Genomic DNA, 24,998 nt, shown 5'->3' on the forward strand with positions numbered 1-24,998 from the left:
TGAGGCTAATAATCAGGTTCATGTTTATTGAAGGCTTTTTTGTTAAAAAATAAAGCAAAAGGATTACATGCCGTTAAACATTTAAAAAAGAAACGATGAATCAGCTAACAAACTTCTCTTTCCACTACGGGTCAATACTGTTCAGATGGCATAGGAAAGGGGGGGGGGATCCTGATCAAGAGCCACTGAAAAAACACCACCATCCCCAAACGAAGGGTTGGGGGAGAGACACTGGATAAAGAATACACGTGCCCTAGCAACTGCAGCAGGAAAGTGTTCGTGGATGCTTGTGGTCTTCGTGAGAGAGCCTGGAAAACTAGAATAAGAAAAAAAACTAGTGAACCAAATTGGCTACCAAGTGGCCATTTTTGCTCTGCATTTGAAAATATTTTGCAGACCCATTAAAAATGTTCCCCAGAAGTTGCCCAGTGAAAAGCAGATTGTTAGAAGATATCACACACAGGAAAGTAGTGGATCTTGGTTTTAAAATAACCCCAAAAGATCCTTAGGCGAAAGCAACAACGGGAATTTAAATAACACCAGTGTTGCTCAGTTCAATGCTGCCCTAGAACAAATCTTAGCATAAAGGAAGACTGGCTGTAATCATGGTTATCTTGAAGGGTTGGAGAAGAGTAAAAGTCCTCTTTGGCCCCACCCCAAGGAAAACAGTGTTCCATCTTTAAATAAAATTTTAAAAAATCAAAGTTTGCTATGTACTCCTGCAGCTGTGGAGAGTCCAGAATCAGCAGGACCAGCCCAACGAAATTGGGTTTAAGCACACCGCCATTTATTCCCCCAGCCTGGATATGAACATTCAAAGTTGACACCCCAAGAACTGGGCTCAAGCCACAAAGGCAACAGAATCAGCTGGAAGAGAGGAGCGCAGCCCTCCCACAAAATGCAAGAGAAAATGTTTGGGTTATGCAGTCATCTCCCTATCTGCAAGCTCCTGAAGTCAGGAGGAGAAAAGGTTCTAGCAACTCGAAAGAAGACACAAGAGTTGGCTGTAAATATGAGGTGGGGTGAAAACAAAACTGTGGCTGAACACAGAAGCTTCACATCAAAGGAAAGGGGCTATTCAAACAGCAACAACTCATTTATGGGCCAGGGGAATCAGCAATCTGACTCACAGGGGGCCAAAAGGCCAGGTTGGGCAGAGAGCCAATTTAAAAATAAAATAAAATATGCAATACTCAATTAGGAAAGAGAAACCAAAACACCCCTAGAAATTAAGTAAGAGAGTGGTTTTAACAGGAGGGTGGCCAGACCCCTGTGGCAGCTTCAGCTTGACAGAACTGGATCCTGCAGGCCGAAGGAAGGGAGTCTTGCGGGGTTCTTCAACATCTTGCTATCAGCAGCAAACCTCTTGCCTCAAACAAGAAGTTCCCCATTGCATGCGCCTGATGACGGCATGGAGCTCAGGCTGACTTCAACACCACACTCTTTGATTCGGAGTTTCCTGGGGCAGAAAAGCTTGTTCTGAGCTGGAAGGAATGCCGCAAACCACACTGGAGTGTGGTTTCCCCCTGAAAAGTCCACTTTGGCTATGAAGGGGGAAGGAGGTGCGGATGATCCTGCACATCACAAGACCCCCACCACAAATGGGTGGCTGTGAGAAACCAAGGTTCACAACGGACAGAATGTTTCAGAGTTAACAACTGGCTTGTGTCCGGTCACCAAGATGAAGTAGCCTTTTGCGGAAAAGCCGGAAGAGGCTGGGTGGCAAATCGTTACTGGAGAACTCCAGAGGGAAAATGGATTGAAGAGAGTGTGTGGACACTCAGCATTCAGAAAACACTGTCAAATTCAAATCGGGATGCTGTCAAGACGGTCGGTTCGGACGTAGAGTTTGTGCACATTCTAGAGGGGTCCTCTTCAGCAATGGAGTGAACCCAAATTTCAAACAACCTTGTACCCCCCACAAAAAAAAACTCTCCAGAGATCTTCCTGCAAGAAAACAGCACTAAGGTTCCTTTGCAGAAGGAAAAGATAACCAAGACTGTTAAAGAAGACGGAAATGCAGGCCAAGCAAAATCCTGCATGCCTGGCAGTGGCACTGATCGCTGATAACACAGACCTCAGATACAAAAGTGAGATTCGTATCTGCCCTACATGGTATCAGTTTCTACATACTGTTTGTATTTTATTTAAAGCAAACAAAGCGATGGTTCAATAAATCGAACAAGTAATGGTTATTCAATAACTGCAGCTCGTCGTGCAGACCCAAAGCAGTTGAAAAGAAAAAGACATCCAATTGTGTAAAGGTGGAATTTCTGGATCTTGCGAAAGGCAGGATGATCATATTGTCCACATAGAGGACAGACCATTTTTTCGTGCTGTCTGGAATGGATACAGGCACATACCCCCACCTACGCAGGGGTTATGCTCCAGGGGCCCCACATGCAGAAGTGAAATTGCATAAAGTGGGGGGCATGCTGCTTTAATAGGGAGGGCGCACGGAGAAGAGACAGACTCACATGCGTTGACGGGGCTGCTGCCCTGAGCCTTCCGTCCCATCCCTCCCGGGCAGCAGTCCTGAGAGACTTCCAGGCCACAGTTGTTCACTTCCTTTGATTTCCTCCTCCCCGCCCCTTACCGCTTTGACCCACAGCCCCCCGATCTGCTCAGCTACTCACACTCTCCCCCTGCCACTCCTTTTCTCCTCTGAGCACTGACCCTGCCTTATTGGAAGATGGATTTGTGCCTCACCTGCTGGCTCAGGACCGCACGGCTAGTGGGGCACTGGGTTGCCCATCCTCTAGGGTGCCCTTGAGAAGTGCTTTCAGACCCAGCAGTGCAGTGCCCAAGCGCTGATCCCATGTGCCCATGTCCCCTCCCTCTGCCCACTCACACCTTGAGATTGTCGCTGCAGCCAGGACCAGGCTGGTGTGTGTGTGTGGACATGTGCCCCACAGCACTCGGAGTGGGGATCTGAGCCGCAGGTAGAAGCAGCCAATTGATTTATTATTTCCCGGCACTGCATGCACACGTGGTTGTACGCAAGTCGGCCTTGCGTAAGTGGGGGGGAAGCTTGACATCCTAGGTTCTTGTTAAGAGATTTGATCAAAAAGTAGACCCAGCCGTTCCTGCATCCAAAGAATGGCAATGTTCGTTTTGATTTGTTTAGGAGGTTAAGGATTCTTAAGAGCAATTTGCTCTTCTAATTGCTCCAAATTTAAAAGGGGTGGGGGGTTCTCAGAAGATGGCCTGTCCTCTCTCCAGACCTCTCTCCAGCACAATGATCTTCGCTTCTTTGGTTCAAAGCTCATTCTGGTCATTCATAATGGAAACAAACATGAAAAAATGGTTAAGAACAAATCCAGATAAGCTTTGTGCACACACAGAAAATATCTCCCTGGTCAAAGAAGAAGAAGAAAAAGCTTGAAAACAGAAGAAGAGAGAAACAGTTATCTTGCAATTAATTCAAAAGGGGGTGGGGGACAAAGCTGACTTGCTGCACACAACCTACCTATTTATTACAGGCTCTTTTCAGATAGTACATCTGGATCATCCTCTGGCGGAAGGTGGCAAAGGTGTCCTCCTTGTTCTCGTCCCCCGCCACACCCAAGCCCTCCCCCGCTGAGGTGGAGCCCCTAAAAGGGAGGCAAAGCAAAGAGAAAGTGAGCACCCACATGTCCAGCCACCAGCTTCCTTGACCAAAGCGCAGGGCCAACGGGTGATGTCTTGGCCGCTGTGTTTCCAAAGAGGTGACCAAGCTCCAGGTCAGTCCTTCCCCACGCCCAAGTTCCTTTGGCTCATGCCAACCCCAAAAGCATAGGAGTCAATTTTGGACAGTGCTAGGAAACAGACAAACAAAGCTGCACCCTTAACATTTACACACTTGTACTCCCCTTGCAAAAAGAAAGGAAATAGAAAGGCATGTTGGGGTACGTAAGAACATCAGAAGCACGTGGATCAAGCCAAAGGGTTCAGCATCCTGTTCGCCCAACCGGATTTCCCAATGGGAAATCCACAAGCAGGATTCGAACACAAGAGCCGCTCTCCCCTCCTGTGGTTTCCAGCACCTGGCATTCAGAAGCACTGCTGCCTCAGAGTGTGCAGGCGGAGCAGAGCCATCCTGGCTAGCAGCCATTTGTCTCATCTTCTTTTAAAGCCATCCAGGTTGGGGGCCATCCTGTGGCAGCGAGTTCCACAGCTTAACCACAGACTGCGCCAAGAAGGGCTTCCTTACATCTGTCCTGAATCTCTCAACGTCCAGCTTTGTTGGACGCCCATGAGCTCTACAGTGTTACGAGGGAGAAAAACCTCTTTCCGTCCCGCTTTCCCCTGCCGTGCATAATTTTATGATGCACCTTTTCTCTGAGCTACAAAGTCCCAACTGCTGTCTCCTGAAACCCATACCAGTTGGTGGCCATCCCTGCCTCCTGCGGGAGGGAGCTGCATGAAGGCCTTTCTTTGGGTGGGAGACCCCAGGGTCACGGCTCGTAAATGAGCCGTTTGCTTCATTTGGCAGCGGGTCTGTGAGGGTGTTGGGCAGGGGGCCTCCCCCCCCCCCGCTCTGGCAGAAGGCCAACACAGCTTCCCAGCACTTGCAAAACAGCTGCTCTCACTACAGATGCTCCTGTCGAACACACAAGACTTAGATGCCATCTCAAATCGCTGGTCCAGCACAGTAGGTGCTGTCTGCTTTGAATGGCAGAAGACGTTGGACCAGCCAGCCAAAACCCACTTTAAACAAGGGGTGGTTGGGATCTTATGGGTGAGACGTGCAGGATGCTCCCCTGCCAAAAGCACGAAGCCTGGCAATGTGTCTAAGACAGGGATGGGTTGTTCTCAGAGCCTGGGCTCATCTTTGCCTCTCACAGAGGCCATGAGGTCAACTCTCCCCATGAGGAAGGACCATGTTGCCTCTTAAGCATTTGTAAGAACTCGGCCGTTCCGTGTGGCAGCTCCTACACTTTGGAGCTCCCTCCTTCCCTATTGCAGCCAGCAGCAGTTCTGTTTATAATTATTATTTTATTATTTACATGCCGCTCACCTGACTGGGTTCCCCCAGCCGCTCTAGAGTCTCAACAAAATATTAAAAACACAATAAAACATCAACCATTAAAAACTTCCCTGAACAATGCTGCCTTCAGATGTCTTCTAAAAGTACCAATTTTTCTCTCTGACATCTGATGGGAGGGTGTTCCACAGGGCGGGTGCCACTGCCAAGTAGGCCCTCTGCCTGGTTCCCTGTAGCTTTGCTTCTCGCAATGAGGGAACCGCCAGAAGGCCCTTAGAGCCGGGTGTCCAAGCTAGACAATGGAGGTGGAGACGCTCCTTCAGGTATACAGGGCCAAGTCAGTTGAGCTGACTGCAGCCTCTGGGAGCTTGTGACAAGGACTTGGGGGCATTGGCATGAAAGGACCAGAGCGCTGTCTTATGGTATATGCAGGACGGCCAGGAAGCTGCTGCAGTAACCTCCAACACTGCCATGTTTGTCTTTCTGCCTGAGAATGTGCAAAACTACAACAGCAGCAAGTGAAAGCTGCTTGCCTTGCTGGAAGAGAAGACAGAACTTGAGGCCCACCTATCCACACATCAAGCTATTGGGCCAGATTAGGAATTTCTAGCTAAAGAGAGCAGACTGTCCTGGAACAGTGATGCAGGGTGAGTGTCGGCCCCTAGAGAAGATCATCATCCACTGCAGGAGACAAACCCTTGGAGGAGAGTTTCTTAAAGATGAAATATTGAAGGCACAAAGGTAGATGATTCCAACCCAAAAGAAAAGTCGGAGGCCCAGCCTCATGCTTTCTGTGGCACGTCACCTGTGTTCTGCTGGTACACACTATGAAGATCAGAGTATCTATTTGACGCATTTGTCAATGCCTAACAGAAATGGAGAGCATTCCTCAGCACCATGAAAAATAAGCCAGGTAGCCACACCAGAACTCACTTCCCAGAAATCACTTAGAAGGTACCTGCAAGTTTCTTTCTGGGAGGGCTAAAGGCTTTGGGTTTTTTTGTTTTCTGTTTCTAAACGACAGCTCAGAGCTGGGGGCACCTGCCCAGGGGCATCACTGGAAGCCTTTGTGGGCAGAATGGTGCCCGCTGGCGCTGAGTTGGCGACCTCTGCAACAGGGAATAACTGTGGTGAGATATCAATCCATTCCAAAACCTGTTTTTTGTTTTGTTTTATAAAAAAGGAGTGTGCCACTCGCTCACGTGCTACGTACACTTTGACGGGGTCCTTGATGCCCTTTCCGTGGGCTCCAAGCCCAAGGCCTTCCTTCCAGCCCATTTTCTGCAGCATCTGGAAGCCAATGTTCTTCTGGTTCAGCCGCTTGTGGGAAAACTCCAAATCCTTTGATTTTTGCCACTGAGAACAAAACTGATCATCAGCATCGTTATCATAAACACCTGGCTCGGCTGTTGCATTAAGGCAACAGAATGCCGTAGCAGGATTATTGTTGCTAACAACAACAACAACAACAACAACAATAATAATAATAATTGTATAATCTAAAAACATTATACAATATTATATTAATAATATAATAATAATTTGTTTCAGTCTATTGCAGTGTTTCCCAAACTTGGGTCTCCAGCTGTTGGACTACAACTCCCATCATCCCTAGCTAGCAGGACCCATGGTCAGAGATGATGGGAACTGTAGTCCAAAAACAGTTGGAGACCCAAGTTTGGGAAGCCCTGGTCTATTGTTTTAACTTTTTGTGTGTTTTAAATTATGCTGCAAGATTTTTTTAGTGATAACTTTGCTTTTTCATCGGCTTTTTTTATAATTAAAAACTTACCCTAAAAAAAACACAACACAACACAACGCTTTGAGGTTGCTTCTGTAGTCAAGCTGTGGGTAAATTTTATGAAGAGAAATAAAGAAATGCACTTTGAATAAATGGGCAATTAACTGATCTTTTTAAAATTTTATTGTCTTCATCAGAAATTTGTGCGAACCACTCCTCTGAACAATGCTTTTTATAGGGTTGGGGACATTGGGGACAGGGAACCAAGGGGCCTGAGAAAGTTTGGGAACCGCTGGGCTGAGGTTTTTGCCAGTACCTAACTGGTGAACAGAAGTTCACACTTACATTTTATGGAGGTTTCAAGCTGGCTTTGAAAGCTGCACTGGGAGGCCTCTGCCTGGAAAGCACAGTGCATTAAATCTCTTAAAGAATAAATGCACGTATTTATTATTTTGCCCCCTTCTCACCTTATTTTTGTGGGACTGATAGCCGCGGGGTCGGTCATACGCAATCCGGACGGGGTCGTGGACTGTAATGCAAAAAAAGCAAATCCAGAGGTCAAAGGTCAATCCAGACACAAACAAAATTTGACAAAGAATTACATGCCTGGCTTAACCCGCCCAGCTGCCTCACTCACCTTTCGGTTCATCGATGAGACAGACCCTCTTGGAGGCTGGGATCAGGCCCACCTTCAAGGACCTGCTGCTGGCCCTCTTGCGCCCAAAGGCCCTGCCCCGCAGAGGACCCTGGGCAGATGCTTCTGAGGTGGGGCCCTCAGGCTGCCCTTCTCCAGCTGTACTCGAGGCTCCCACGCTGCCAGGCCCTGCTTGAGCTTCCTCCTCTTCCATTCCAGACTGGGGAGCTTCCTCCTCCTCCTCCTCTTCTTCCTCCTCCTCCTCATTGTTCTCCCAGTCGCCCTCCGAGGGTGCGGGGCTCTCGCTGGCAGGCTCTGGAATGGCGCTGAAGTTCATGGAGGGGCACAGCTCGTAGACTTTCATCCGGTAAAACCTGAAGGCTGAGCTCTCACGGTCATGCAGGAACCTGAGAGAGAGCACAGGAGGACTTCACTGCACTGTTGCTGTGTGACATTTCTGCGTCGCTTCCCCTATGAGGACCCTGAGGTGGCCCATACAAGTATCTGGGGACAAGCTGCAGCTCTGAGCTTCACAAGAAGGCTTGTTCACTGATTTATTTCTAAAAACATTTAGATACCACTGTATCAAAGAAATATATCACAGCGGTTTGCAACAAAACTATAACCCATCTGCTGCACTGACTGAGACTAGAATGGGGTCACTGTGCCCCTAAAGGACCAGGTGTGCAGCCTGAGGGTCTGTCCATGGAGGTGCAAGTCAATCCTATGTCCAGGGCAGCTGTCTACCAGCTTCATCTGGTATGCCGGCTGAGACCCTCCCTGGCTGCTCCCTGTCTCGCCAGACTGCTCCATGCTCTGGTTATCTCCCACTTGGACTACTGCCATGTGCTCTACATGGGGCTGCTTTTGAAGGTGACTTGGAAACAACAACTAACCCAGAATGTGGCAGCTAGACTGGTGACTGGGACCATATAATTCCGGTTCTAAAGGATCTACACTGGCTCCCAGTACGTTTCCAAGCACAATTCAAAGGCCTGGTGCTGACCTTTAAAGCCCTAAACAGCCTCGGCCCTGTATACCCGAAGCAGCATCTCCCCATCATTCAGGCCAGCCACTGAGGTCCAGCTCCGAGGGTCTTCTGCTGGTTCCCTCACTGCGAGAAGTGAGGTTACAGCGAATCAGGCAGAGGGCCTTCTTGATGGCGGCGCCTGCCTTGTGGAACACCCTCCCATCAGATGTCAAGGAAATGAACAACTACCGTATTTTTCGCTCTATAAGACTCACCAGACCACAAGACGCACCTAGTTTTTGGAGGAGGAAAACAAGAAAAAAAATATTCTGAATCTCAGAAGCCAGAACAGCAAGAGGGATTGCTGCGCAGTGAAAGCAGCGATCCCTCTTGCTGTTCTGGCTTCTGGGATAGCTGCGCAGCCTGCATTCGCTCCATAAGACGCACGCACATTTCCCCTTACTTTTTAGGAGGGAAAAAGTGAGTCTTATAGAGCAAAAAATTCGGTATCTGACTTTTAGAAGACACCTGAAGGCAGCTCTGTTTAGGCACGTTTTTAATGTTTGATGTTATATTACGCTAATAATAAATATAGTAATAGTAACATGCCACCACTTTACAGATGTTGAGTGTTGTTACTGCAATGCCTGGCTCATGCAATAAGGCTCGGGATGCTCCCAGGAGCATGCCACATGATTTTCCTTTTTTTTTTTTTAAAAAAAAAGATATTTATTGAAATTTTCAAAATATTACAAAATAAAATAAAAACAAAGAAAAATGCAGATTCAAACAAAAAAAAATAAGAAAAAAATACAACAATACATCACAAACAATTAAAAACATTTAAAAAACAAATTCATTATTTCCAAATCCTCAACTGTCATTACCTTCTTTTTTAGACCTCCTCCTCCCTTTCTTTGTATCCTAGTTGTTAATTATCCCAGCAAATCCTTTCCATATTTCCTAATATTCTGTCATTACATTACCCTAAACTGTTTTAGTCTTATCTTTCTATAATAAGATAAATCTTAAAGCTTAAAACTTAAATCTTGTCCTTTCCAGCTTCTCATAACCATAACATTCTTTCATAATTCTTTAAACATTTTTGCTAAAGCCAAGTAATTTCATTCCAACATTTTTCTAATGTTCATCAATTTTATAAAACAGTTCTAATGGTAGAGAAAAGAAATACAAACAAGTCCAATCTTCATCCAACGTCCCTTCCTCCTGGTTCCGGGTTTTGTCAGTCCTTATTATCACGTCGATCTAGCTCATTAACCTGGCAACCTTATATCCGAGGCCCTCAAGTCTCTTCCATGTCCCTTCCGCCGCTCTTCTTCATATTTGTAGCTGTATTTTCCCTTGTCTCCTGCTCGTGGTAGCTCCAGCTTGACAATATTTTTAGCCCTTCTCGACAGATCAGCCCCTTTTCCATATTCAACACTAAATTCCATATGGTATTTAACAGCATGTTTCAAAAACCCTCCAAGATTAGGAGCCCCCACAATCTCAAACATCTCACGGCCCATTGCCATATTTGAAAAGTCCAGACATCTCAGCATAGGGGGGTCAATCCAGCCCCCCATTTCCAAGCCAAACCAAACTTTTTCTTTCCAAATGTGGCTTTTTCCAAGTTCATTTGTCAAGTCCGAAAACTCATATTCCTGTTGGGCCTGTTCTGTCAAAACACACTCCTGATTTAATTCCTGAGTGGGCTCCACATATTTTCCCACTGCCTGTTCCAAATTTCTAGCCGAGGTCGCCATCCAATTCACCTTTTCGTGTAATTGTTCCAGTAGGGCATTTGTTTTATAAAAGACACACAACAAGGTTTCTGAAAACATTGTCCTGCAAGGTCAAATGTCTGTTCCCACAATTGTAATCTATAACAGCTGCCGACTCCCTGGAGTTGGTTACAGTTTCACAGTCTCCCTCTAGGGGGAAAACTTCTATTTGTTCTTGCAACAGAGTTTCCCCTTTTAAGATACTTTGTCAATATTTATTCCTTTCAAATGCGAAAAGGAACAGTGGAATCACTATGTTTCTCTTCTTTTCACTATCTGTCAAAAACACTTATTTCTGGTCAGTGAACTTCAAACGTCGGTCCTGACACCCCCGCTCCAGTATCAGGACGGAGGAAAGTTACTTTACTTTAAACTCACTTTAAACAGTCTAAAAATGATCCTCCCCCTTCTCCTGCTGTCAAAGGGGGGTTCCACAATTATAGATGATGGAATCCAGTCCTTTAAAGACGATTTTCTTAGCTCTAGTTTATGTTGTCTTTGCTTTATTCTGTTTACAAAAGAACGGAAGGCTGACTTCCTGTTTAGACCTTCCCGTTCCGTACCAAATTAAAATAGGTATTTTAAGATCCAATTCTCTTCTGCTCACTAGTCCTTATTTGATGTCCAATTGTTCAAAATCTAAGTACTCACGGGTGCTTGTTTTAAAGTCCAAATTGTCCCAGGAAAAAGGCAGCGCTCTCCGGCAACGGCTATGGGGCTTCGCTCCACGGAAATAGCCGTTGACTCTCAGCACCGCGCCACTTCCCCCTCTTCACTTTGGAGCCCGTTAGTGGGTTCCTTAGCGAGTTGGGGGGGCGCTAAAGGTGCCCGCCGAGTCCCATGGTCACAGGCTTCATCCATCTGTGATTTTTGAAAGGGTCCCCGCTTCGCCGTAGCGGAAAAGACCCGTTTCCCGCGGAGCTATTCCCTCCAGTTCAGAGGGAGTTCGCCATTGCCGGTGGCGCCACCCCGGAAGTCGCCACATGATTTTCCCGGGGAGGGAGAGGGTAGCTCACCACAAATCCGGGTTATCTGTGCTGTTGTCGATGCTGAACTGCTCAATCTCAGGTCCCACCTCCGCCACAAACTTGGCCAGCCTCTCTGCTGTCACCATCGTTTTGGGATCCACTGGAAAGCAGGGGGTGGGATGGGGGAAGATAACAAAATTATTCCTGCTCCATTTTAAACAGGGCTTATATTGCTGGAACACTGGTGGGATACAGCCACAAAACACAGGGATACAGGATGCTAAATAGGGATGGGAGTTGTAGTCCAAAAACAACTGGAGACTACAGCTGGATGATACCTGGTTTTCAACACTGTGATATATCAGCAGCTAAACACCGCAATATGTAGATATATCATGGTGTCTGGAATGTATCTCGGCTGCAGAAAATAATACAAAATTGGCATGTGCTCTGCTAACTAGGCTCAGGTGGCCTCAGGAGCACAAAGCACCTTCCATCAGGTACAGGTGGTGGCCCGGCTATGCCCTTAACTTCATCTATGCTCTAGTAACCTCCAGGTTAATTACTGCAGGACATTATATGTGGGGCTGACTCTATAAACAGTTCAGAAACGTCAGCTGGTGCAGAATTTTACAGCCAGGCTGCTCACCAGGGCAAGGTGGTTTGAGCATACTGCATTGATCCTGGCCTGCCAATGAGTTTCTGCGCTGTTTTTTGACCTCTAAACCTTAAATGGCTCAAGGACTGCCTCTCCCCATATGAACCGACACAGACCCTGCCCTCGTCCTCTAAGAGGCCCAGACAGTGGCAATACGAGAACAGGTCTTTTCTGCCACATGGTCTGACTCGTGATAAGACAGCTTCCGATATTCCTGTGTAATAATGTTAAGAAGAGCCTGCCAGAGAGACCAGCCTCCTAAGTGTCCCCATAAGCTACCCACAGCGAAGATCCCAGAGAGAATTATGGGAGCAAAGGCCAGCTCAGCAAAGGAGCACCTCCTTTGGATTAAAAGCCCCTGGGCACAAAATGCCCACTCCCACTGAAGGAGCAGAGGGAAGAAAACACCATTGGCTCAAGGCAGCTGTTCAGTGGGCCAAAGGATTGACTCAGCGGAAGGCAGCTCAGCAGCTCAAGGGTCACAGGTCCCACCTCCAGCTAAAACGGAGGGGAAAGAACCTCTCTGTCCAGGACCCTGCAGAGGCACTGGCAGGCAATGCAAAGCGAGACCAGGCTAAGACTAGGTGATATCTGGTTTTCAACATCACAATATATCACCAGCTAAACATCATGATATAGTGATGAATCATGAAGTCTGAAAAAAGGGTGCAACTCCGTACAATAGAGGCATTGGCTGGCTTCGTGGTTTTTCCTGCTCTTGTGATTCCTTGTAGGGGAGCGCTGAGCCAGCAGAGTTAACAAGGGCTGCAGGAACTGAGAGACACACTGACTGGCTTCAGTGTTTTCCCCCAAATTGTGATTTTTGCATAGAGCACACAAGCACACACAAACCACAATTTGTGGTATGTTGCCAGGTCAAAAATTATGAAACCGATATCGTGATATGGACTTCAAACTGGTTTTGGATGATATATCGCCAAGTCCTCATAATAAATAACAATAAGTTTATTATTTGTATTCCGCCCATATGACTGGGTTGCCCCAGCCACTCTGGGCAGCTTCCTATATATAAACATAAGAAAACATTGCACATTAAAAAGCTTCCCTATACAGGGCTGCCTTCGAAAATCTTCTAAAGGCTATTATTATTATTATTATTAGGTAAAGGTAAAAGGACCGCTGACCATTAGGTCCAGTCGCGGACGACTCTGGGGTTGTGGCGCTCATCTCGCTTTATTGGCCGAGGGAGCCGGCGTACAGCTTCTGGGTCATGTGGCCAGCAGGACTAAGCCGCTTCTGGCAAACCAGAGCAGCGCACAGAAACGTCGTTTACCTTCCTGCCGGAGCGGTACCTATTTATCTACTTGCACTTTGACGTGCTTTCAAACTGCTAGGTTGGCAGGAGCAGGGGCCGAGCAACGGGAGCTCACCCCATTGTGGGGATTTGAACCGCCAACCTTCTGATCGGCAAGTCCTAGGCTCTGTGGTTTAACCCACAGCGCCACCCGCATCCCTATTATTATTATTATTATTATTATTATTCCTAATTACATTTGTATACCGCCCTACACTTGCAGGTCTCACAGATATCGTGAGTCACAATATATTGCCAGGTCAAAAATTATGGAACTGATACCACAATATGGATTTCAATCCAGTTTTGGGTGATATACAGTATTGATATATCGCCCAGCCCTAGAACATACCACATCCTGCCTGCCCTGTCCCCCCTGAAATTCACATACCGTCAGGGAACTGGCATGCTAGCCCAAGCGAGCTTCCAGCACTCAAACCTTCCCTGGGCACATCTTCTGGGTCGGTGGCTGAGTCGCAGACTCCCGCCTTTTCCAAGGCGGTCTCTGCTGGGTGGGCTTCGGGGCTCTGCGGCAGGCCCTGCTGCTTGAGCATTGTCTCGGCGGACAGGAGCGTCTGGGTCCCCACGGTGGCTCGCTTCACCCTCTGGGCTCTCGCCACCCGCCGCTGAAGGATCCTGGGCCTCCTCTTCCAGAAGAGCCGCTTCTTGATGCGGAGGACCTTGCGGGCGCGCAGCAAGGCCTGCATGACAGCCAAATCCTGCACCTCAGGGGTCTTCTCCTGCTTGGGCTCTTCCTTGGCTGCAGACCTCAGCCGATGCATCTCCGACAGCTTGAGCTTGTAATATTTGTGCTCTAGGCTGTCCTCTTCCTTGAGAAACCTGTTTTGACCGGGGGGGAAGGAGCAGCTAATCAAAACAGTAGAATTATCACGAGAAACAATTTACAACAATAACTTAAAATGTACAAAAGTTAAAAAGAATAGACCAAAACCAGTTAAAATTCACATCAACTTTCTAAACATCTGGGCAGGATTTTCTGAACAAGAATGTTTTCAGCAGGCGCCGAAAATGATACAGTGAAGGCACCTGACTGATATCAATAGGCAGGGAGTTCCAAAGTGTAGGCACTGCTTTGTGAAACGATTTGAGTTATACAAATAAGGAGCGGGTATTGAAAAGGTAAGTTAGGCTGGCCCGAGAAGCCCTGTTCCTGGAAGGCTCTGAGAGTCAAGGGAGCGGAAAAAACCACAAAACTACCAGAAGATGTCCTCCTCCTTTCCTGCGTGTGAGGGGAGCACCCTGTTGCAACAGTTAAGATCAGGCTTACTAGCTGCTTTGCTTCTCAATATTCTCTGGTTGGCCTCTGTTCTTTTCTCCGACCGATGGAGAACCTACAAAGGACTCTATAAGGGCTCTTGTGTTCCCCATAGGGCAGGGGTCAGCAACCCGTGGCTCCGGAGCCGCATGTGGCTCTTTTACACCTTTGCCACGGCTCCGGGGTGGATACTAGCGAGGGGAGGAGGCGCATTGTGCGCCCTGACACTCCCCACTGTGGCGGGTGCTGTACTGGCTGTGACGTCGCATGGGGGCAGTGCGTGCGTTAGTCACGCACCGTCCCGACGTCACCTTCCCGCCCGCTGTCAGATCGGAGGGCAGCAGCGCGCATGTTTGCGGCTCCCAGTTTTTTTTTCTTCGGAAACGGGTCCAAGTGGCTCTTTTTGTCTTAAAGGTTGCAGACCCCTGCCATAGGGGAATAAGGGCAGATTTTCATTTATTACAGATGGTGACCACGAAGGGACACTCCATAACCTATGGGATGATTTATTGGAAGCTTTGCTTGCCCCCGGAGTCCACACGCTTCCCCTGCGGTGCTCTGCTCCAAAGGGCTCCTCACAGCTTGCTTCAGCAGAGTGGATACGCAGCGTAGAAACAGAAGCTGTTGCCATGTGTGCGTAACAAATCAGGCGTGACGCACGCTTTCTTCCTTATCTTACAAATAGCTTTATTATCGTAGCAAAACAACAGATCATAACTTTCCCGGTGACAGAGCACACATCTTGCTCCTTTCTCCCAACGGAGCAACACACACTCTGAGAGACAGAGTAGAACACTCCCCTCAGTATTCTAAACCACGCCTCAGAATGTGAGACGTCACTCAGAACTTCTTAACCCTGTAAGTTCTGACTCTCTCCATAGTTTGCGGCTCCCAGTTTTTTTTTCTTCGGAAACGGGTCCAAGTGGCTCTTTTTGTCTTAAAGGTTGCAGACCCCTGCCATAGGGGAATAAGGGCAGATTTTCATTTATTACAGATGGCGACCACGAAGGGACACTCGGTTGCCTGGATTCTGGGGGCGAGGAAGAACTGGTGATCCAGCGCCCACCAGGCCATTTGCCAGGAGGGCCACCAGTCCTCCAGCGATCCCAGGGTCTGGAAATAACTGTAGTGCCAGTGGGGCTAACCAGAGGAAGCAACGCTTGATCAGGTCAGCCATAAAAAAAACACTACCAGAAGATATTTACCAGTACTCTGGGTTGTCCTTCAACTGAGCTCTCTCTTTCCCTTTCAGAGTGCCGGAAACGATGCCCTCCACCAGCTTCTCGATTGTCTCGGTGACCTTCTGGTCAGCGCGTTGCGGAACTAGGACAAAAAGCAGGGGTGGGGGTTAGGATAAAATGAAAAGCTTCCTCGTGGGAACCTCACAATCACAAACTTACAGTAGGGCCACAACTCACGCGTGATTTACTTATGCATTTGCAGCTTTGTATGGGAGTAGGCGGGGGATAATAAATAAATGGAGAGCTGGGGAGGGAGGTGGGCAGCTGGGAGAGGCCGTCTGAAATCTCACGAGACCTTTCCAGAGCCCAGCAAACCAGAGGGCATAAAAAACTATTTCCGCACCAGGTTTTCCTGCTGCAGAAAAAGCTTTCAAGCTTACTGGGCTCCAGGAAGGTCACATGAGACCTCTGGGAGGCGGGGGGGGGGGGGCTGCGAGACGTCAGATAGCCATGAAAGCCTCCAACAGCCTTCCAGAGGCCTCACACCCCCTTCCCAGAGCCTGGTTCTCTGCTGCAGTGTTGAGGAGTCCAGGGGGCAAACGAGGAAATTATTCCCAAGCGCAGGCTGTACGCAAAAGTAAGGTAGAGAGAGCTATGTGGGGTCAGTTCCCGGGGTCTCGCTGACTTTGTGTGATTTTGCCTTTGCACATGAACCCCTAGAAAGTAACTCCGCATAGGTTGCAGCCCTCCCATATTACAGATCCTGCCAATAAGACATCCATCCTCATTTTCCTGCAGCTGCCTGAGGAAAAGGACTTTAAAAAAATGCACAAATCATTAACATTATTGGCGATTTTGGGTGTGGGGTTTTCCTTTGGGTATATTTAATTTTTGGGAATGGGAAGGCAGGGCAGAGCAAGCCTCACATCGTGCCAACAAGCCCCAGACCCCAACTATAACCCTGACAATTCAAAATGCTGGTGCTGACCTTAAAGCCCTAAACAACCTTGGCCCTGTATACCTGAAGGATTCTCTGCACCCCCATCGTTCAGCCCAGACACTGATGTCCGGCTCCGAGAGCCTTCTGGTGGTTTCCTCCCTGCGAGAAGGGAAGTTACAGGGAAACAGGCAGAGGGCCTTCTCAGTGGTGGCGCCCACCCTGTGGTATGTCCTCCCATCAGGTGTCAAGGAAATAAAGACCGATCTGACTTTTAGAAGACACCTGAAGGCAGCCTTGTACAGGGAAGTTTTTAATGGTTGATGTTTTATTGTGTTTTTTGTATTTTGTTGGGAGCTGCCCAGAGTGGCTGGAGTAAGCCAGTCCGATGGGAAGTACATGAATCGTAACATCATCACCATTATTAACCCTAAGAAATAAAATTAAATGCTCACAGGGACCCAAACAACAGAAGCAAGGTGGGAGAAGAGGACAACAACTCACAAACTGAAACAATGTGAACGCTAGAAAGTCTATAGATGGAAATAATTCTTCCCCCAAAGAAGAAGTAGCACCCGCTTACTCTTAATCTTCGGCTTGGTTTCGGGAGCGCCCTGTGGGCTGGGGGTCTCCGCACTTGGCCTCTTCAGCTGCATCTGGGACCCGCTCTTCTCCAGCCAGCCCTGCAGGTGTTCGATGTACTCCTTCCCAAACAAGGCCGAGGTGTCAAAATTGGGGAACAAGATGGGCAGAGGGGCCACCTCCTTCAGCCCGATGGCCTCCAGGATCTTCTCCTGCCGGAAGGAGGAGGCCATGGCGAAGGTCTGGCCGACGAGCACCAGGGCCTTCCGGCAGAGGGAGGCGGTGGTCTCGAAGGCGGCTGCCATCTGCCCCGGGTCGCTGAAGCTGCTGGATTTCAAGCTCAGCTCATAGGCATTGCAGGCCATCAGGAGGGGGAGAGCGCTCTTCAGGAGGCAGGCCTGGAGGTGCATCATGTACCGGTCAAAAGGTTTGATGAGCTGGAAGAAGCCGTTCTTGGTTGCCACCAGCTTCTTTTCCAGCAGCAGGTTCAAGAACTGGCCATCCACTTTGGGCGTCCGCAGCGCCGGGTGCTGCAGAGTCCGCACGACGGAATAGCAGAAGTCCTGGTGCTCCATCTTCAGCGAGCACTTGAAGGAGGCCAGCATCTTGGCGCACGTCTCCGTCTCCAGCGTGAAGAGGATGCGGAACATTTCCGTGTACTCCGGGTCCTTCTTGATCTTGTGGAAGCCGGCCCACTTGATGATCTCCACCCCAAAGGTGGTGAAAACATCCAGCGGGCCACTGAGGTCCAGCTGCGGCTCTTTGTGCCGGGCATGCCTCACGGTTTCCGGGTCGTCGTGCTGCAGGGTGCCCCTCAGGGGCAGGGCCGGCCGCTGGCCGAGCTGAAGGTGCTGAACGGGGAAGGCCCTCCTCTTGGAGGGGTGGGCAGGCTCCCCCAGCAGGTCGCTTGAGGACAAAGCCTGGACCCATTTCTTCACGGGGAGGACCGCATCTGTCTTGCTTTTGACCAGGCCCTGTGGTGCCCGGATGCGCTTCGCCGCCAGGTCCCTCCCCGCATGCAAAGAGGGAGCAAACTCTCTCTCCGCCTCCAGGCCATACTCCAGGCTGTAATCCTGACTCCTCACAGTCCCAAACTCCTCTTCCAATAGCCCTGGAGAATGGAAGCCACTCAACAGCTCTGCTGAACTGTAGTCCGCATCACGGAGCCTGGAGGTCTCTCGGGAGGAGGCATGGCCATAGTCCCTTTGCCGAGAGGCCAGGCGACCGTAACCCCGCTCCCTGGCGGATGGGCCGGGGAGCTCCCTTTCCGCAGAAGACAAACGGCCATAGTCCCGGTCACGGGAAGGGGCCTGGGCGTAATCTTGGTTCTGTGAGCAGGTGGGTGTGTAGTAATCCTCCTCCTCTGACTGATAGGGAGGCACCGAATAGTCTTCGTTGGCGGCTTCTCGGGCTTCTCCCCTCCAGTCGCTGTGCAGGTACTTTCTCTCCTCAGGGAAATCCCCGTCCTCACCCTCGTACCGGGTTCGCTGCGCTGGGCGCGAATGAACTGCGGGGGGAAGAAAAAAGAAAGCTGTTTCTCATGGCACAAAACCCAGGACACCGGGAGAACTCAACAGGGTCTTCTTCAACTAATTGGTGAAACATGATGGCAGCTGTGTAAAAACTAAGTACAACAAAATTGGTGCAAAGACTCTTTTGTAATAGAATGGCATACCTTTATTACGTACATCGTTGAAAGATTAAAATAGAGGCCTCTCCTCACATTATAAAATCTTCTGGATAACTTTGATAAACAGTTTACTGCCTTCTACACAAATAATAGTTTGATATAAGAACTGGGAGGTTTTGTGTGCAAGGCAAATGCTCCACTACTGAATCACAGCCTTTCTCAAGGAAGCAGGATTTCCAAACAGGAGCCAAAACCCAGAGGTAGAAAACCCATGTTTTGCACGCTCTTAATCTCAGGGTTGTGGGTTCAAACCCCATGTTGGGCAAAAGATTCCTGAATTGCAAGGTCCTGGAATAGACGACCCTTGTGGTCCCTTCAAACACTACAATTCTATGAAGGCAAGAGGGTATTTATTTGCAAATTTACAGAAAACTGAAAGTCTAAAGGTCACCAAAAGGGATCTGGAAAGGGTATCAGTTGAAGGATGGAACTGGAGGGAGGAGGAGGGAAAAAAGGAAAAGCAGGAGAACTTGTTTCCTTGATCCAAGAATAATAATAATAATGATGATGATGATGATGATGGAAGACCTTTAGATCACTGGCCTTAACTGATGGGTTGGGACCCACTAGCACAGCGGTTCCAATCTTTTAGGGGCCACCGCTCCCTTGGTTCCATAAACTCATCCCCAGCACCCCCTAACCCACCCTCTAAAAAGAATTTGAATAGCAGTTTACATTACCCACTAAAGAAAATAAAAATGCCATAAAACTCAAAACAGTTAACACTTAATTGCACATTTATTCATAATAAATAATAATACAGCTTACCTGGCTGGGTTTCCCCAGCCACCCTGGGCAGCTTTCAACAGAACATTAAAAACAGAATAAAACTCCAAACATTAAAAACTTCCCTAAACAGGGCTGCCTTCAGATCCAATAAATTAGTTTAATTAATTCAACAACTTTGATGAACTTTTCAAAATCTGATAGTCACCCCTCAAGTACTCCTGCCTCTTAGTGCACCCTCTAAGTTATCCCCCTGCCCCCCAGGGGACACTAATGCCCCCTTTGGGGCCACTGCACTTGTGGGTCACAGTCTGGTCCAAGGTGGGTAGCAAAAGGAGCACTGCCACCATATAAATTCATGAAAGATTAAGAAATGCATGAGTCCTGGGGTCTGGAAAAGTTGAAGACTACTGCTCTACGTGATGGTGGTTGGGCCCCATAAAATACCAGCCCCAGGCATCCTGGCCGATGGACAGGGGTGATGGGGATGTGAACTCCAACAGCATTTGGAAGGGCCCAGACTCGGGATTCCTGGACTGGGAAAGTTTTTTATTTCACATCCACATCAGCCTGGATAGCTCACTCAGTTAGAGCATGGTGCTGATAACGCCAAGGTTACAAAGTCAATCCCCATATGGGACAGCTGCGTATTGCTTTATTTATTATTAAATTAGTATACTGCTCTGTACCTGCAGGTCTCACGAGTTCACAAGATAAAATCACAATATAAAAACACAAAACACACCATAAAAATAAGAACCACCCAATAACCCCACACCAACACCTTTTAAAAGGGCTTTGGATGGCAATCCGCCAAAGTCCTGGTTGAATAGGAACGTTTTTGCCTGGTGCCTAAAAGTGCTCCCTGGGGACAGCATTCCACAAACAGGGAGCCACTGTAGAACAGGCCCGGTTCTTGTGTTGCCGCCCTCCAGACCTCTTGCAGAGGCGGCACATGAAGAAGGGCCACAGAACATAATCTCAATATCAGGGTCAGCTCATATAGAAAGAGGCTGTCTTGAGGCACTGCAGGGGGTTGGACTAGATGATCCTCAGGGTCCCTCCCAACTCTACAATTCTATGATCATTGGGACTTTAATGAGGTTAGCAGCACACTCCACTTGGGGGCTGGCCACTAACCGCAAACCCTTTAATGCCAAGCCAAGGGAACATTTTCTGCCTCAGTGGACGTATCCCATTTTGGGGAGACCTTCTGCGCAAGGGTCGAGGCTGAAGGGGTGCAGCAAAGAAGGTGGATCCAACCTTTTGACAGTAGGCTAGTTGCTGCACACACTTGCACTCACGTGTCTATCAATCTACCCTCCATCCTGGCAAGCAAAAGGCATGGTCAATGCTCAAGGACACTTCCCAGCTACACAAAAGCACTCTTGTGTGTGCAGCCGCGCACACGTGCAAAGCAGGGCTGGCAAGGAGAGTGGCTTGGGGGGGCCACCAGGGGGCGCATTGGAAGATGGCCGACAATAACATCTCTCCGACCCACACGAGGTAATTAAGAGGCTGTGATGGGAGTATGCAGCCTACCTTGCCCCCCAAGGGAATGGGGGGGGCTGCCTTGCCTGCTGTGCCCATAATTCACCCCCAGATTCAAGAGAAGGGGGTGAGGGCACTAGGCATAAAGCCCTCGGGTGGAGTCCGGCTCTCCCGGACGCTGTCTCTGATCGCGCACTGGTCTGCATAAGCTCGAGATATTTAATTGGAAATGAAGCAAATGCGCATATTTCAAGTGAAGAACAGTAGTGAAAACTGCTAACTGAAGTGACCTCTGTGAAACGAGAGCAACAGGTTTGGATTTAACGGAATACAACATGAAGAAATTACATCAGGTTCAGTATGCCGGAGCGGGACTGGATGGGGGGGGGGACTTTTTTTCTTTTCTTCTATGTGATTAATCAATAACCCCTTCTCAAAAAGAACCGCTGCATAACTGACCTAAGCAGGATGATTAAAAACTGTGTGGAAATAATTTACTACCAAAAGCTTGACATGTGAGATCGAGAAAAAGAACAAGGGCTTTTGATGGCGCAGCAACCAAAAGGGAGTCGCCATTTTGACGGGTCTTGTCGAAAGATTTATCGGGAGGAGGAAGCTTTGTTTTCATACTGGATTCCTGGTAGAACCTCCTCGAGGACTGAGAAGAGGGACAGACCTGTGAAAGTGAGTAAGTAGACAGCAAGAATGCTTTTCTTTATGGAAGCGATGAAATACGGCGGCTGTCTGAAATACAACTCTTGGACAAACGGAAAAACCCACACACAGGTTCAAATTTGTTTGAACCTGTTTATGGAGACTATCAGAGGCCACAAAGACAAAGAGAGAGGAAAAATATATGAAAACAACTAGAAGAGATGTGGAAAACAGCAAGAAAGGATTGGACAGAATTTTGAACATTATTTGGACAGATTTGTGGACTTTTAAAGCAGTAGCAATAAGAGGATTGGACCCCTTTCGGAACTTGAAATATGGGTACCCCCAACAAAATTTAAAATTAGCCTCTGTAATTCAGAATTTATGTGATTTGATTTGATATGATTGGTCTGTTAATAAAAATTATTTTTTTTAAAAAAAAAAAGGAGAGTGGCCTGGGGAGAATCTGGAGGGCGGCATCTGCCCTCCGAGGCCTGAGTGTCTCCATCTCTGCTTTAGGGGAAGGTCTCAGAAACGGAAGAGCGCGAGGCCTGTGGGATTATTTTCTGGCTCAGAGTAAATTTACTGGGGTCATAAGGCTCATCTAAAACGCCTTGAGTCTCTGAGGCCAGAAGCAGGAACAGGGTCAAAGGCTGATGAGCAGCAGCAACAAATAGCTCAGGGGCATTGGACCAACCATACCTCTCAGCTGGTGGAGGGCCTCGTCGATGGGGTCACTCCTGTCCAGACGATGCCGTTTCGCCTTGACTTGCATGAGGGCATCAAAAGACTCCCGCGCCATCCGCCGAGCAGCCATCTGGGCTCTGGAATGAGAAAGGAGGAAGAGTTAGGGAGGAGGGGGAACAGTTGGCATCCATATCGCCAAGTGGTCCTTTAGCATGATTCTTAAATCAGGGAATGAGTAAAATAAAGCAAGTAAGTCTCTTCTACTACATGCCCTGAATCTTCCAACATTCAGCTTCACTGGATGCCCAAGAGTTCTACTGTTAGGAGAGGAGAAAAACCTTTTCTCTATGCACAGCAGAGGGAGAGAGCTATGGACCTCACATTCTTGTTTCTGGGCTTCCCAGCGGCATCTAGGTGGCCAGCATAAGGACAAGGGGGTGGAAGCAGCAGGGCTTTTCTTATGCTCTACCTGCTCTCAAACGCATCAGGAGACTTACGCCAGTTGTCTTCAACTGCTACCAGGCCAAAGCCTGATCAATGGTGGGTCACAGCAGCAGCATTGCCTAATGATAGTAATAATTTTTATTATTTATACCCCACCCATCTGCCGCCTCTCAGCCTAGCCTACCTCACAGGGTTGTTGTGGGTGATTGAGGGGAAGGGGAGGGCCACGTACGCCGCCTTGAGCTCCTTGGAGGGGGGCTAGCGATACCATAATACATACATTTTAAGAATTCATTTGTTGCGCAAATAACATAAAGTACATACAATACAAACATTACACATTACTGTACAAATGATCCAAGAAATTACCAACATAGAAAAGAGGGAAGAAAGAAAAGAAAAAGAAATAGAAAATGAGTTTGTTTAAAATAAAAAGAACCTTCCAACTACTGTATACCCGTTGTACTATTTTGCGACTTAATTTTTTTTTTTACACAGTTTCCTAGAATTGTTTTTTTCCTCCTCCTTAATTCTGATTTTCTCCACCGTTGCATTATTTTACAAGACTCATTCGATGTCTGCCAAGAGACTTTTGCTACCGTAATAATTTAAAATATCCTCAAATAATGGGGAGAGAGCCCTTTGCCCAGCACCAAAACCAGTTAGCAGTGGTGGTAGCAGGAAAGGTTATCCAAGTCGGAAGGCGCCTGGAGGGCAGGAGGAACCTCGGGGTCTTTGGACAGAGGTTGCCAACTTACCAGGCTCTCCCTTCGCGCCGCTGAAAGGAGGCAGGCACGCAGGCTGCTAACAGTGATTTTCACTGCCGGGCCCTGGAAAGTGAAAGCCGCGCTGGCTGCTCGCCTGGGCAGCAAACCGGCTGCTCCAAGGCAGAAGAGGAGGCTGCCTCCAGGTCAGTTGGCAACCTCCGGCCTTCCTCCCCCCCCCACTCCCCCTTTTCTTTCCCCCTCAGAGCTTTCACTTACCGAAGGCCGAATAAGAAAAAGGAGGGGCGGAGTTCCCCCTTATCTAAATTAGTACAGAATCTCCCCAGCAACACGCAGGCCCCAAAGCAGGCCGGGAAGAGGGGGCTGCCACTACGCACGCGCGTGGAGATTCTACTGCGCGCGTGCGCAGCGGCTTTCTATCCAAGCCCCGCCCTTTTTCACAGCCCTCGCGCCTCCGCCCTCCCTCCTGTGCGCACGCGCAAAAGAAACAGCCACAAGCCCCGCCCCTTGCAGGCGTTTCCCCGCCCACCGGCCCCAGCTATGCGCAGGCGCACAACGTGCGTGTCACCTTCTCTCTCTTCTGGCGCTTCTTTTTCTTTCTGCTCCAAGTGAAGGAATCATTAGTAAATCCCACTGTTGTAATTCCATGTTGTAAACCGCCCTGAGCTCTACGGATGAAGGGCGGTCTGCAAATTTAATTAATAATAATAAGCAGCAGTAGTAGTGATTGCTTCCTTTTCAATAGAACCGAGGAAAAGCTGCTTTCCAAAGAACTGTGCAGTTGGAAGGGACCCCCAGGGGTCATCCAGCCCTGCGAGGCGGGAATCTCCGCTCCAGCCTCCAGGAAGGCTCCTGACTGCCCTGGAGTCTCAGCTGGAGGAAGGCTGAAAGCGGGAGTAATGCAGCTTTGAAGACTGCATCTGTGAAGAGGGGTGCAACTCGGTTAGTCTCCCAACATGCGTTTAAAGATCCGCTTCTTAAAATTAAAATAAAATTAAATTCTTCCTTTGGTGACCACTTGTAACCAAGTAAGATTGTCTTCCATGAATACGGTCTTAACGGTGAGTCCCTAAGTGACTGTGGAGGCCAGTTCTGGATCCCCACGTCCTTCCACAGTGGGGACAGAGGTTTCTGGGAGGAGCTGATCATGGAGAGGACTTGCCAAACAAGCCTTTCTCTTAGGACGTCTCTCCCTTTCGCCCTGAGTTTCTGCTTCAAAGTCTGTGACGCCTTCGGTTGAGGCTGTTCTCCAGTTGGAGCACTCACAGGCCAGTGTTTCCCAATTTTCCATGCTTATACTGCATTTTTTAGATTTACCTTCAAAGCGTCTTTAAACCTCTTTTGTTGTCCACCGGCATTATAATTACCATTCTTGAGTTGGGAATAGAGTAGTTGCTTTGGAAGACAATAATCAGGCATCCGCACAACATAACCGGTCCAAATAAAATAATACATAAATGGCCATAGAAAACAAGCTTGTTCCATCTTCCATGTGACAGCCCTTGAGATATTGGAAGATGGCTTTCATATCTCCTCTTTCCAGGCTAAACATACCCAGCTCCTTCAACC

The 24,998-nt window shown here is 48.4% G+C and overlaps 1 protein-coding gene across 3 annotated transcripts; it reads right to left on the reverse strand.

Moving 5' to 3' along the window:
• Positions 1–23,047, reverse strand: SUGP2 (SURP and G-patch domain containing 2). 3 transcript variants are annotated; one of them, XM_083594414.1, is made up of 10 exons: positions 23,029–23,047; positions 22,276–22,397; positions 17,014–18,519; positions 15,518–15,635; positions 13,428–13,876; positions 11,112–11,223; positions 7,345–7,748; positions 7,175–7,236; positions 6,180–6,322; positions 1–3,593 (listed from the first exon to the last, which is right to left on the reverse strand). In XM_083594414.1, exons 1-10 carry the CDS (start codon positions 23,037–23,039, stop codon positions 3,470–3,472), a joined length of 3,051 nt encoding a protein of 1,016 aa, XP_083450540.1. In that variant the 5' UTR covers positions 23,040–23,047; the 3' UTR covers positions 1–3,469. The 3 variants fall into 3 exon arrangements, with proteins under 3 accessions (XP_083450540.1, XP_083450541.1, XP_083450542.1); XM_083594415.1 differs by lacking the exon at positions 23,029–23,047 and having other exon boundaries at positions 1–316; positions 3,470–3,593; positions 22,276–22,391; XM_083594416.1 differs by lacking the exon at positions 23,029–23,047 and having other exon boundaries at positions 1–3,270; positions 3,470–3,593; positions 22,276–22,391.
• Between the last annotated feature and the right edge of the window lie 1,951 nt (positions 23,048–24,998).

The sequence above is a fragment of the Podarcis filfolensis genome, assembly GCF_964270895.1.
Source record: "Podarcis filfolensis genome assembly, chromosome: 18".
In the NCBI taxonomy this organism is placed as follows: Eukaryota; Metazoa; Chordata; class Lepidosauria; order Squamata; family Lacertidae; genus Podarcis; species Podarcis filfolensis.